Raw genomic sequence first — 13,801 nt, 5'->3', positions numbered from 1 at the left:
TTGTCAGTTATGTAGTTGTAATGTAGCCGGTTGTCTCGTCCATTTTCATCCATTTCCACGTTGTTTTGATTCAGAATGGTCTCTCTGACATCTCTGCTGACTTACTCCCGGAGGCTGCTGCCGACACTAAAAACACAGGTGCGTTAGTTTTCGCAGTTTTTCGTCTTTACGGCTCAAACAAAAAAAAAACGTCAAAGTCATTTTCATCGCCGAGTGAACGACTTGCAAAAATGCTGAGTTTATTTTATACATTTGTATTTCAGAATCATGCATTTTACACCAAGAGGTCTTTCTTCTTGCCAGGAACCTTCAAACGTGTAGACGGTACAAACTAAACTTGTCAACAATTACACCACCTTTAGATAATTAGCGAATAAAGTCACTGTTACATATTTTTTCCACTTAAAAAAAAAGACTAGAAAATAAATCTGTTTTGTATCTGTTATATGGTATTTTGTCTTTAATGGTGAAATTAGGTAAAAAAGTAATTACTACGTAATAATATAAGAAAATCAACAAAACCTGTTCGGTTTACATTAATGTCTGTCTGCATGGCTGCTGAAATAATCTTTGTGTATAATTTTTTTGGGTAGCATATATACGTTATTCCATTATATTATTTGTAACTGTTATGTCAATATGCTGTTCGATTCTCCAAGGAATCCACCTTTCACTATTATTCTTTACATATCCAGGCAGGTTCCTTGGCTTTGGACGACAGTCCAGCTCCACAGCAGCCACAGCTGCAGAGAAAGACTCTTTTCTTAAATGGTTCCTGCTGCTCATCCCTGCCACCACCTTTGGCCTCGGCACATGGCAGGTACCACTTATTTGTTGATTGTTATTGCTTTTTTAAATACACACAATGCAGTTACGTCTTTCTGGTTGTTGTTGGGTGTACTCCAGTGTCTTCATTGCCTTCATCTGTAGGTGAAAAGGCGTCAGTGGAAATTGAAGCTGATTGATGACCTGACCCGACTCACTACGGCAGAACCCATTCCTCTTCCTCTTGAGTAAGTGGCAGAGAGTGGCTAGGTCCTGTATCTATGACAGAAAATATGAAAAAGTATAACAGGTGCTCTTTAACACTTCATGTAATATCTTAATGTGCAGAAGTTGAATAAGCTGCGTTTTTTACATATGTGAATCATTAAGGCACAGATTTACATACCATTTTCCCGCCTTGCATTCTAGTCCTTATGAGGTTAATAACCTCGAGTACAGAAGAGTCAAGGTACGTGGACGTTATGATCACTCCCAAGAGCTATACATTATGCCCCGCTCACCAGTCGACCCAGAGAGAGAGGCCAGAGAAGCAGGAAGGCTCTCTTCAAGTGCAGAGACCGGCGCTAATGTCATCACCCCATTCCACTGTACCGACCTCGGGTAAGGAGCCAGATAAAACATCTCACCATAGCAATATCTGTACATTGATTGATACATCGCTGCTCTCAACACTGATTTATACCGTCTGTGTCACTGAAGCATTACAATCCTGGTGAACAGAGGATTCGTGCCAAGGCAGAAAATAAGACCAGAGACCAGGATGAAGGGACAGGTGAGGGGAAGACATCAGATGCTGGGTAAACACAGAGGTTTTACACCAGGCTGGAGTGTTAAGTCTTTGAGATTTGTTAATTGCACAAAGACTAACTTATTCTTCAAGACTAATAAGACTAACTTATAAGTCTAATAGGTTTGTCACAAGCTATGTTAGAACTAAGACTACAGTTCAGTTCTTAGGTTTTACATACCACGACATAATAAAAAGTCATCTTGTTGACAGCAAGTCTTAACGGCTAAATACAACTTCAGATGAACAACAACATGACACATCACACCATGTAATTATTTACTGAACAAAAACTAAGCCAAAATGCAGAAGCAGCATGTGTAAAAATGATCTACACCCTGATAAATAAGTGCACTTGATTCATTGATCATAAGCAAGTATGAGCACCTCAGTAAAAGTAGAGGTTTTGGTAGTTCGCTGGTCTGGAGCATTTATGTGTGTGTTAACAGAATACCAAAGAGATAACAGCAATGATCCCTTGCCTATCTGGGAAGGGTTAAAGGACCATTTCCAAACAATTTGAAATCCATCATTGTACGTTGAGAAAGATTATTTACAAATGGAAAACACTGAAGAGTTTCCAGTCTTCCCAGGAGTGGAAGTCCTGGCAAAACACCTCAAGGCCAGACTGTGCAATGCTTAGAGAAATTGCAAAAAACCCAGTAGCTACATGCCAGACTTTGCAGGCCCCAGTTAGCGTGTTAATGTTAAACATGTTAAACAGCACAAAGAAAAATAATGAACAAGTATGGCTTACTTTGTTCACAGATAACCTATTTTGGAGCACAAGTTACTATGTTGATCCACCTTGGTAAGAAGCGAACCATCCCTGAAGTTACCTGGTCAAGACAAATCCCACGTCCTGGTATAGGCCTGGGGTGTTTCCAGTTTTGAAAACCTCTTTATGCACTGAGAATTCATCTTCAATTAGGCCCCAACTCCCTTTAGTAATTGAATAGTTTAAATATGCCTGTGAAAGTGCCTCGAAGACCCATTTATTGTCATGTTACTCCTACAGAACTGACTTACACCGCTTGACTGTTCGCTAAACTACTAACACCACCTTTGTGTTGTTGTAAACACTTGAATCACTGAAATGCTGCCTTTATGCAGGTGGAGGATGAGGTGGAGTTGGTGGGAGTGGTCAGACTGACAGAGAATCGTAAACCCTTTGTACCAAACAATGACGTGGAGAGAAACCGCTGGCATTACCGTGACCTGGAAGCGATGGCACAAGTCACTGGAGCCGCACCCATCTTCATTGATGCCGACTTTGGTATGTTTAGTGCTCTTTGACGCAGTGACTTTACATTAAGATTAAACCTCTGCAATCCTCCATGTATGCTGTTTATCTCACTCACATCAACAGAAACACTTCAATTTGAAAGTAATTAAAAGTTTTGTGTCTCACGCAGGTAGCACTATTCCTGGTGGGCCAATAGGTGGACAGACCAGGGTCACACTGAGGAATGAACACATGCAGTACATAATAACATGGTGAGTGTTTTGTTTTGGACTGCTGTACATCTGTTACACTCATGTGTCAAGGTGCATTTGATTGATAAAATGCAGAATTACTTTTTTCTTCTAGGTATGGTTTGTGTGCAGCTACTTCCTACATGTGGTATGCAAAGTTCATCAAGAGGATTTAAAGCAATAAAATTATTTTACTTGGTACTTGAATGATGGGTTTGTGCTTAACTTGTAGCTCCAGCCTGGTACATATATTATGTAAATAGCTTCATGTGTAAATAAAGTACTCAAGATCGGGGATTCTGTCATTTACCTTGTTGTATGTACTATGTGCCAATAATAACCGTTGGGGGGGGGGGAAAGCGCCTCGTGTCCTGTAAATTGTGGTTTTGACAAAGCATCTTATGTTAAATTTAAGCCAGTTTTTCTGTTTTTTTTTTGTTTTTTTTTTAAACAGGTTAACTTTACTGCTGGATGATACTAAATATAAGTAATTTCAGTGCGATCAGATTCAGTAACTCCAGTTACAGAAACTTAGACCATCAATACGTCTTCACTTACAGGAATTGAAAGGCAGAGTTCATGATATTTTTCACCTTTCAAGTTGTGGTTTCTCAGTTATTAAAGAAAAAAAACTATCCCGATTTCAAGCAATTTGTCAGATAATGCCCAAGATTATCATCTTGATTTAAACTGTGACACTTCAGGATTCGGCATGGGAAACCTAAAAATGTCAGTTCCACCCTTATTATAACAATCAGAATTTAAAATGCTCCCATGTTTACGTTTCCTGCTGTCACTGTGTTGACACCTGCAATCTGATTCTAACATTTCTATCATTTTAGTTTGAAAATTAAACAACAGAAGTCTTCTTCTTTTAGGGCATACATTTTTTTATTCCAAACAATTTAACCAAGCTTGGTTGCAAGTTCCTTGGCCTTTGCCTTCTCCAGCTTAGTGATGCGGGCTGTGGATTTGGGACCCATGATGTTACCTCCCCAGTGACGGCGGATCTGGAAAATGAGATTGCGAACAGTTAAAATTTGTACAATTTGTTTTAGGATTTGTGAAATGTAAACACTGCTAACTGAGTAATGGCTATTCACCTCCTCGTATCTGTCATTGTAGTTGGTCTTGATGGCTTCCACGAGCTTAGCAAGTGCACCTTTGTCCTCACTAGGAGTAGGGGGAAAAAGAAAAAAAAAAGAGAGAAAAGATGGTCAATGCAGTACCGACACTTGTATTCAGATGACTAAATTTTCCTGTCTGAAAAGTCACTTCAAATTTATACATATTGTGGTCCCTGATTAAAAAGTCAACTGCTGTAGAAAATAATCCAAGCAAATTTGAAGATGTGAACTAAGATCTCACTCCAGAGGAAGTATCGAATCTTTTCTCCAGCCAGTTATTGAACATGTACTAAAAATCATTTGCCAAACTTCACTGTCACACTTGGGCACAGTTCAGTGTATGTTCATACTCACGGGTTAATCTGTGTGAAGGCAAATGAAGTGCATGTCTTTCTGTGCACCAGTCTGCCCAGTCTAGCCTTCCCCTTCACGATGCAGTAAGGGACACCCATCTTGCGGCACAGAGCAGGCAGGAAGACCACGAGCTAGAAATTCAGGGGAGCCACAGGAAGTATTAACATTTCAGGAAGCAAAAAATTTTGAGTTTATCCATGGAGTGTGGCAACCATATTGCCTTTTACAAAAATTAATAAATGATAACTTGTTTTTCATTTGTGGTCTGTGCTCAGGGTTAAAAAGCTCGTATGTTTTGATCCACACAGAGGATTCAGGTGAAGAAATTCAGACATCATTGCCAGAGACCACTTTTTACACTAAACTGAACCCAACATGCATTCACATATTACACCAATCTCACCTCAATAGGATCCACATCATGGGCAATGACGACCAGCTGGGCCTTCTTGCTCTCCACCAGAGAGGTGACGGTGTTCACACCTGCAGAGAGCGAAAACCAAAAGGCAGAAATTAAAATGTTTGATCCACCAACTTAATCCAGAAAAACTTTTCATTATTTTTTGGCCAACGCTCAGGGTTAAAAAGCTCAAAAACCATCACAGCAAGTTTCAGGTGAAGAAATTCTGGTCATCACTGCATTGAGGCCAAGTCAGATGAGGCTGAACTAACAAGAACACAAAATAGGTTCTAATGCACAGTTTAAGACTGTTTAGGAGCAAACCTACAATTCCAGCAGCACTCCTGAAATACATAAGACCGAGCTGCCAACTAGGCCAGCACAAGTCTTAAACTTTAATACATTTTTACTAAACTGTGGAGCTTAACAAAGACAGGACTTTGTTCAATCAAACTCACCTGCACGGATAATGGGAGGCCTCTTTGTTGGGGCATCTCCCTTTCCAGCAGCCTTCTGCTCAGCACGAGCCAGCAGCCTCTGCTTCTTCTCCTGCTTGGTCTCGGGCCTGTACTTGTGAGCCAGCTTGAACAGCTGAGTGGCTGCGGAAGAAACCAATTAAAATTAAAAATGTAAACACTGAAATTTGGGCAACAAGTTTGGCTTACTACAAAGCTACCATGATTACAAACACATGCATCAGTGATCTTGGTGGAAATCGTCCGCATAACTGGTCAGATAGCAAATACTCTTTCACATCACTTGCACAGTGAAACAGTCCTTCTTAGAACCCACATGACAACTCTGACATACTGCCATACAGAAGAAAACCACTTGCTTGTACTTACCAGTCTGGCGGTCCAGAGCCTGGGTGAACTGGTTGATCGCAGGGGGAACCTTCAGACGCTTGTAGAGGATGGAGCGCTGCCTCTGCAGGCGGACGTAACGAGGCCATTTCACAAAGCGTGTCAAATCACGCTTGGGCTGAATATCCTGGCCTGTGGTAAAGCACAACAAATTCATCATTATCTACCATTAAACAGAAACTTTCTCTTAATTTAATGTTAATATAATGTGCATCAGCGATCTTGGTGGGAATATTGTCATCAGTGGTATTAAGATAGCAAATATTCTTTTACATCATCTGCACCTGTATGACCACTAGCTTATGCCCCCAATAAAGTGGCACCTGCAGATACTCACCGATGCCAAAGTTCTTGGGCCTCTTCTCGAACAGGGGGTTGACTACTTTCTTGGCCTCATGCTTCTTGGCCACTGAAGGGGCTGGTGCCACCTTCTTCCCCTTAGCCTTCTTTCCCTTAGGCTGTGGAAAAGGGAACAGTGTGTTACAGAAGCATAAACACAAGCAACTTTAACCTAACATGACTATTAACTTGTAAACATGTTACTCCGCATGTAAACTTACAACACTGCTCTACCTTTCCCAACCGTGTCAGGGAGTTGCTTAGCCTAGCTTTAGCAACTACCCTTGTCAATTTCCCACAAAATAATTTTTAAATCTAGCAAAAATACAATCAAAAGACCACTTTAGTTCTTTTTAGAGCTGTAATGCAAAAAGCAAGAAATAAACCCCAAAAGCCAGAGAATGACTTCAGAGCTCAACTAATCTCCATGCTGCTACACCAACACCTAAGGGACGTCATACACACTGAACTAAAGACCGATTCAGGATGATAACGTATCAATGAAAACGTAGGTAAAACTTGCGTGTTTGTGAATACATTCAATAAACGACAGAAACACAACTAATGTGAGGCCAAAAGGAAGGTTAATACCGACCCACGCTCAGGCCCATTCCCTAATGCTAGTCAGTAAACTAGCAGGGCACACAAACTTGTACCCCGGTAGTATTGTACTTCTACTTTACAAAATACATACAACCGTCTGGAAAATTAAAAAGAAAAACACAAAAATTTAATAAAAACAAAACAAAAACGAGCTTCTAAAACAAGCATGTTCATCGCCTTTAGCTTCAGCACTCCACAGGCAGCCACAGCACTGTTAGCACCGGTTACACATCGACCAACATAACCTACGTTTTTCGCAAAAACAACACAGCATCAAAGCACAATATTAACATCACGGCCCTACACAAAGTTCAAAGACTTAATTGGCACTTTCTACAGTATAAAAATATAAATGTATGAAAGGATGCAAACAGATACAACAGATAACATATTTCCCCCAGAAGGAACAGCTATGTACCCACCATGTCGGTTCAGGCAGAAAGGAAGACCGGGGCATGCTGGGTAGCGTAAATACCGCGAGGCTTGCTGCGTGTTACGTGGCTTCCAAAAGTGCCGATCTGAAGTCAGATTTTACAGCTACCTGCCAGTTCAAGCTTTGTTTCTTAAAAAACGGAATACTGACTCGGAATCTGTGTTACACTGACGTATCAATGATTGGGATTTATTTTAATTTTCTTTGCCGCACTGATAAAACATATTATTCTAAACATTTATATGAATGAAAAATTAACATTAACGTTTTGTTTTAAAAGCATAGGATTTTTTATGACGTAGTAACGTCATACCACACATTTCTAGTTTAGTTTCACTTTATTTTAAAAACGAAAACTTAAAAAGTAGAAGAAAATAAACAGTAATAATTGATTTAACTTTATTTTATTGATCATAGTAATTCTGTACTGCAGTTTATGACCATTTAGTTTGTTTAATACTATTTGACAAGCATAAAATAGTATTTTGCCAACAATATGATTCCCAAAACTTGGCATGGTGTGCAAAAACTGAGGAAATCAGACCAGTAGTTGTGTTCTGTGTATTTACCGATATCTAAAAGTTTTCCTTTGAACTTAGCAGCCAGGGTTTTAGATTAAACCCTGAGGGTGTGCCATGTCTGTCCAGCATCCTGCCACCTGATCCAACTGACCACCACACAGCTTGTTGCTGTTCAACCGCCTGTGGCTGGCACGCCACCACCTGTTCAACCGCCTGCGGCTGCCACACCACCAACTACCTACGGCTGCCACGCTGCCATCTGCTCATGCCTGCAGCTGCCATGCTGCCACCTGCTCAACCGCCTGTGGCCTCTACACTGCTTTCAGGCCCAGTCGCATCTCTGCCTGAGCCAGAGGTCAGCATGCCGGAAGGACCTGCTCTGCCCAAGCCAGAGGTTCTGTGGGCTGTCTGGACTTGCCATGCCCACGCCAGAGGTCTGTTCTTTGTGGGGACCTATTCGACCTACCATAGCCTGAGCTGCTCAGCCACAGTTGGCAGCTCCATCATATCGCTGGTCATCTGCCATGCCACGCCGCCACTGGACCTGTGGTCGGCATCAGAACTTTTTCTCTGCCACTGCCAGATCTGCAGCAGGCCACCAGAACAATTTCTCCACCGCTGCAGGACCCGGGTCTCATGTGTTGCTTTGGGTTTAATGAATATTGTGATTCAATAAAAGGACTAGCTGTTACAATCCCTGATATTGCATTGCTTCTAATGGAGAAAGTCTTGAGGGATGGCTACTATGAGGAAAGGCAGCCTGGAAGCTTTACCAGCAGGACACATCATCAGTTGTGTGCTTTAACTTCACAGGGTGTTTCGGCCTTTTATCACAAGACACCATCGGCTCAGGCAGGCCCACCACAGGGCATGTGTCTTACATCCTCCCACAGTACCATCAGCTCAATGACATAAGCAAGTTTTTGAGAGTTAGGCCAAAAGACAAGGTCTGGTCACAAATGAGGTGTAACAATTTCTGTGGGGAAAATTAGTCTCTCATCCAAGTCAGCTTGCATCTGCCAATCCCTGGCGACCTTCAGCGGTCCCAGATCCGGGGGTTGAAGAGCTAGTTCTTAGCTTGTCCTACTCCCGGACAAATACCGATGCTCCTCTTGGTTTGTGAAAGGTTGGGTGTTAATGGATTCCCTTTTGTACTCAACTTTTTCAGCTAGACACCCGAGGACCTGGTTGTGTCTCCATGTGTACCTGCCTTGAGTAAGGCTAGTCCTACAACAAACCAAAATGTTCTTGGTGTTGCTGGGTGTGCACACAGGGGGCAGGATGGGTCCTTTCCAAACCAAAGCTGCAGATTTATGGGGAAAGGCAGCACATCATATGATGAAACTTAGCCTATTACACTCCATTCTGCAGATTTCACTCCATTGAGTTTCCTCTTTTCAAGACACTCCCAATTCATCCAGCGACCCTGCTTGGCCAGCGCTACAGCTCTGGCATTTCTTTTTTATTCAAAATATTGAGTATTTGTGGATATAGTTTACAAAGAAAAAAAGAAGATGGAAAAACACAAACTGTTTACAATGAATACAAAACAGAACTCATGTTGGAACATTGTTTTCTTCTCTTATTATTTACCAAACAAGCAACGAGAAAAAAAAACAAAAACAGACAAAAAACAAAAACACCCTGCTCTTTGCTCTGGGAATATACTTATCATCCTCTCCCGCTGTACCAAAGGGAGCAAGTAGGGGGTTGAGAGCTAGTTTCAGGCTGGTAGCCTTGTTCAAAGTGCAGAAAACCTCCTCCCAAAAATTTGCCAGGGCAGGGCAGGTCCAAAACACGTGGGTTAGATTGGCATCATTAGACCCGCACCTGTTACATTGAGGGTCTAAACTGGGATGAAGCTTAACTAGTTTGGATTTAGATAAGTGGGCCCTGTGGACTACTTTGAATTGTAGCAGGGAATGACGGGCGCAGAGTGATGTAGAATTTACCAGAGAGAAGACTGAGTCCCAGACGTCATCTGACATAGATATACCCAACTCCTTCTCCCATGTGGACTTGAGGCCCACAACGGGAGCTGGGGTTACACTGCACAGTTTGTTATAGATGCGAGACATTACAGCTTTGCCTGATAGTTGCAAATTAAGGAGCTCGTTCAGTAACTTAGCAGCTGGAGCTTCTTGAAAATTGGAGAGGTGGGACTGCAAAAAATGTCTGAGGTGTAAATATCTAAAAAAGTGAGTTTTGGGAAGACTGTATTTTCCTGCCAGCTGATCAAATGATGCTAGTTTATTGTGTATAAAGAGATCTTTAAAGCAAATAATACCTGCTCTAAACCAGACCTGGAACAAGTTGTCCAAAGTTGGTGGGAGGAATAGGTGGTTTGAAAGGATGGGGCTTTGAAGTGAAAAATTATTCAAATTGAAATGTCTCCTGAACTGCGCCCACACCTTCCCCAGACTGTAACCAGTAGGTCAGGGACCGAATATTGGCAGCCCAATAGTAAAAGTGGAAGTTAGGGAGTGCCAGACCCCCTTCAGTCTTAGGTTTCTGTAAGTGCACCTTAGTTACTCGAGGTCGTTTACCCTTCCAAATATAAGAGGAGATTATAGAATCTAGAGTTGTAAAGAAAGACTTGGGAATGAAGACCGGTAAAAATTGAAATAAGTATAAGAATTTAGGAAGGATATTCATTTTAATTGAATTAATTCGTCCAACCAGAGTTGTGTTCAGGGGTGACCACTGTTGAAGGCTTTGTTTGACATTCTTCAATAGTGTAAAAAAGTTGGCTTTGAGAAGTTGTTTATACTTTCTTGTAATTGTGATACCCAGGTAGGTGAACTGCTCTTTGAACACTTTAAAGGGGAAACCTGACAAATCTATTGGAAACGCTTCTTCATTTAATAGACAAAGTTCGCTCTTGGACAGATTTAATTTATAACCAGAGACTTGACTGAAATGCATGAGTAGTGACAATATAGACGGTAGGGAAGTATTTGGATTTGAAATAGAAAGCAATAAATCGTCAGCATAGAGAGAGCCTTTGTGTTCAGTTTGACCTCTTTGTATAACCTGGACAAGTTTACTGCTTTGAAAAAGCATTGCTAAGGGTTCAATAGCTAGATCAAATAACAATGGGCTAAGGGGGCAACCCTGACGTGTGCCTCGTTTAAGTTGAAATGGTTTTGATTTCTGGCTATTAGTGCAAACAGACGCAACAGGGGACAAGTATAGGTACTTGATCCATGAGATGAAGTTGGGACCGAACCCAAATCTTTCCAGCACAGCAAATAGATAGTTCCATTCTACACGGTCAAATGCTTTTTCCACATCAAGGGAAAGAACACATTCTGGAGTGTCCTTGGACGGCGTGTGCAGGATATTAAAAAGGCGTTGGATGTTGAAAAAGGGGTGGCACCTTTAACAAAGCCAGACTGATCTTCAGGTATGACTGCTGGCAGGACCCTTTCCAACCTGTGGGCCAGCGCTTTAGCTAGGATCTTAAAGTCGACGTTCAAAAGCGAAATTGGCCTGTATGACGCACACTCAGTTGGATCTTTCCCCTGTTTTGCAATTAAAGTTATGGAAGCATCGTGCCAGGAGGTTGGCAGTTTGCCCTGTGTGAATGCTTCAGGTAGAACTGAGTGGAGTAGAGGTACGAGCTGTGGGGCAAATGATTTGGAAAAATTCTACCGAAAAGCCGTCTGGGCCAGGGGACTTCCCTGACTGTAGAGAGAAAATTGCAGCGCAAATCTCTTTTTTGGAAAATGGCGCATCCAAGATCTCTCTGTGGGTGTCTGCCAGCTCAGGAAAGTCCAAGCTTTTAAGAAAATGTGTGATTGGTGAGTGATCGGTGGGAGATAGCTCTGGCATTTCTGGCTGCATCCTCCTGTCGACGCACCTCCTCCACCATCATATTTCAACATTCGGTTACAGATGCCTGTTACCAGAAAGGTGTTACTGCTCCAAGACCAACCCTCCTCTGCCCTGTTGGACGTTGCCCACGATAGAGAAGAGCAGATTTGGCCTGTAGCACAGCCATGGCTGGGGTTCACTTCCTCCCCGTTGCTAGGGTGGGAGCAGCGCCTCTCAGTCCCAGGAGTCTGTGAGTGATATCTCCAGCCTCACTTTTGCACATTTGAACTCCTCTGCTAGGTTAGGGATAGGCAATGACAGTATCCTGTCGCTGTAGAGTCCAACACTGCTTAGGCATTTCGGAAGTCCAAGCCACTTCCTCATGTAGGTGCTCACTAGCCTCTCCATTCGATTGGCATGATTAAGCGAGACCCTGTACATCATCAGTGGCCACAGTAGTCTGGGTAACAACCCAAACTGTAAGCACCAGAGCTTCAGTTTCTCTGGGAGTGTGGTGTTGTTAATCTGCCTGAGGTCATTAGCCATGTCATGCCGTATTTGGCCCATGTCAGTTGTTAGTTTTGACCAGCCACAAATGCAGTTCTGCAGCTTCTTTCCTACCAGCATTGATGGTCCAATAGTTGCAATGCTGGTTAATCTATTCATCGTTGATACCGTTCCAAGGTCCGTTGCCATAAAATCTGTCTCAAAATGGTCTTCTTCCGTCCCCACTCTCACAGACCCAAGACGTGTCTTCTACTTTGAAGTTTTTGTAGCAATATTGGGTTTACCAAAAAACGGTCTATCAGATTCTCAGGATTGTCTATTGTTGTTTGTTTGGTATTGTCTGCTCCTGGTCCCTCGTTTCCCTGTGTACATGTAAGGGTGTGTGTGCTGTGATGTTCGGGTTTTGCTGCCACACCAGGCCTTGAGAGTCTTCCCGCCTTAGAGCCAGCCACACCTGGAGTAATCACATTCAAATCAAATCAAATCAAATTCAAATTTTATTTGTCACATACACAGTCATACACAGTACGATATGCAGTAAAATGCTTACACAACTGCTCATGACCTAAAGAAAAAATGAAAAGGCTATGAATAAGATAGGAAATAAATACGAAAATTAAAAAGGATAAATTTAACTAGGAAGGAATAAAATAAAATAAAATATAAAAATTAAAGTTAAAAATGAAATAACTGTACAACACAAATTAGAATGAAGGGTAAATTTAACTGGGAAAGAATAAGATAAAATATATAAGTTAAAATTGAAAAGAAAATAACTGTACAACAAAATACACAATACACAGTATAGAAATATATGAGAATGTATGAAGAAATATAAATATATATATACAATAACAGCAGCCGTACAAGTATTAAATGGAAATGAAGAAATATAATGTCCAGTGTTGTGCAATCCACATTTGTAAGTGTCTTGTGCAGTGGAAATATCACCTATTACTGATCAGCCTTGTCAAGGAAGCACTACTTAAGAGAGTAGCGGAGCAGTGCTAGGCGCAGGTTCGTTGTATTAGGAACACAGTTCTCCTGCTCATAAGGTGAAGATGTACTAACTGAAGTGTCTCTTGTTTCCAGGAGGATTGCAGAAACGTGTGGCGGGAGCTGGGCACCTATGTACATAGACTCAGAGGATAGAGGAACATTTACCGTGGACCACGGAGGAAAATCACTGCATGGGAATTGAGGAACTGTCGCACAGAGAACTCACACACTGTGAATTATTAGTACTTTTGTTGGTATTCTTTGCTGTAAATAAACACATTGTCTACATTCAGAAAGTCCTGCATTTGGGTCCTACTTCTGCCAAACCGTGACACTGTTGTTGGGACTGCTGTCCCCTTCCCCAGACTCACTTTTAAAACATCATTTAAGTACTACATTTTATATTTATTTTGGGATTTCACTGCATAACATTAACATTTGCTTGATAATTTCGGCTAAGATGCCCTGATGAATATATATTTGGTGTCCTGACAGCTGCATAGAAAAAAGCACTCACGTGACATTTATACTACGGAAAGGACTACTTTCTTTCTCTTAAGAAAAATGATTTTGATTAAAACTGTGGGATAAGTGGGTCAAATATGGTAAACCTGTAAAATTATATTTTGTGCAGGTCCTAGGTGAATTTCATGTATGTTATTTTAATCTACTTATTTGTTTATTTTTTTGTATCTATACAAAAAATATTGTATATATGTTCATATATTACTTAGTGCCTGAACCTATCTCCACTCATAATCTGTGTAAAGAAATCTTTGAATGCCAGAGG

The 13,801-nt window shown here is 41.5% G+C and overlaps 2 protein-coding genes across 2 annotated transcripts; one reads left to right on the top strand and one right to left on the bottom strand.

The window, feature by feature from the left end:
• The first annotated feature begins 25 nt into the window (after positions 1 to 25).
• On the top strand, positions 26 to 3,399 carry surf1 (SURF1 cytochrome c oxidase assembly factor). Its single transcript, XM_082542042.1, has 9 exons — positions 26 to 138; positions 264 to 324; positions 696 to 820; positions 931 to 1,013; positions 1,195 to 1,386; positions 1,486 to 1,558; positions 2,687 to 2,849; positions 2,989 to 3,070; positions 3,165 to 3,399. Exons 1-9 carry the CDS (start codon positions 76 to 78, stop codon positions 3,223 to 3,225), a joined length of 903 nt encoding a protein of 300 aa, XP_082398168.1. The 5' UTR covers positions 26 to 75; the 3' UTR covers positions 3,226 to 3,399.
• A 516-nt stretch (positions 3,400 to 3,915) lies between these two features.
• On the bottom strand, positions 3,916 to 7,247 carry rpl7a (ribosomal protein L7a). Its single transcript, XM_082542040.1, has 8 exons — positions 7,158 to 7,247; positions 6,131 to 6,251; positions 5,776 to 5,925; positions 5,389 to 5,529; positions 4,934 to 5,013; positions 4,531 to 4,661; positions 4,153 to 4,222; positions 3,916 to 4,059 (listed from the first exon to the last, which is right to left on the bottom strand). Exons 1-8 carry the CDS (start codon positions 7,158 to 7,160, stop codon positions 3,955 to 3,957), a joined length of 801 nt encoding a protein of 266 aa, XP_082398166.1. The 5' UTR covers positions 7,161 to 7,247; the 3' UTR covers positions 3,916 to 3,954.
• Positions 7,248 to 13,801: the final 6,554 nt, after the last annotated feature.

This window comes from Aulonocara stuartgranti (assembly GCF_965226115.1).
Source record: "Aulonocara stuartgranti genome assembly, chromosome: 7".
NCBI lineage: Eukaryota > Metazoa > Chordata > Actinopteri > Cichliformes > Cichlidae > Aulonocara > Aulonocara stuartgranti.
Note: the sequence above shows the minus strand (reverse complement) of the source record. Positions and strands in the feature narration are given on the sequence as shown.

Coding starts and splice junctions, on each gene's coding strand:
- surf1 (XM_082542042.1), top strand. CDS start 76: ATGGTCTCTCTGACATCTCTGCTGACTTACTCCCGGAGGCTGCTGCCG. Junction 325..695: donor AACCTTCAAACGTGTAGACG/GTACAAACTAAA, acceptor TTACATATCCAG/GCAGGTTCCTTGGCTTTGGA. Junction 3,071..3,164: donor ATGCAGTACATAATAACATG/GTGAGTGTTTTG, acceptor TTTTTCTTCTAG/GTATGGTTTGTGTGCAGCTA.
- rpl7a (XM_082542040.1), bottom strand. Junction 5,014..5,388: donor GCCTCCCATTATCCGTGCAG/GTGAGTTTGATT, acceptor CGCTCTCTGCAG/GTGTGAACACCGTCACCTCT. Junction 4,662..4,933: donor ATGATGTGGATCCTATTGAG/GTGAGATTGGTG, acceptor CTGAATTTCTAG/CTCGTGGTCTTCCTGCCTGC.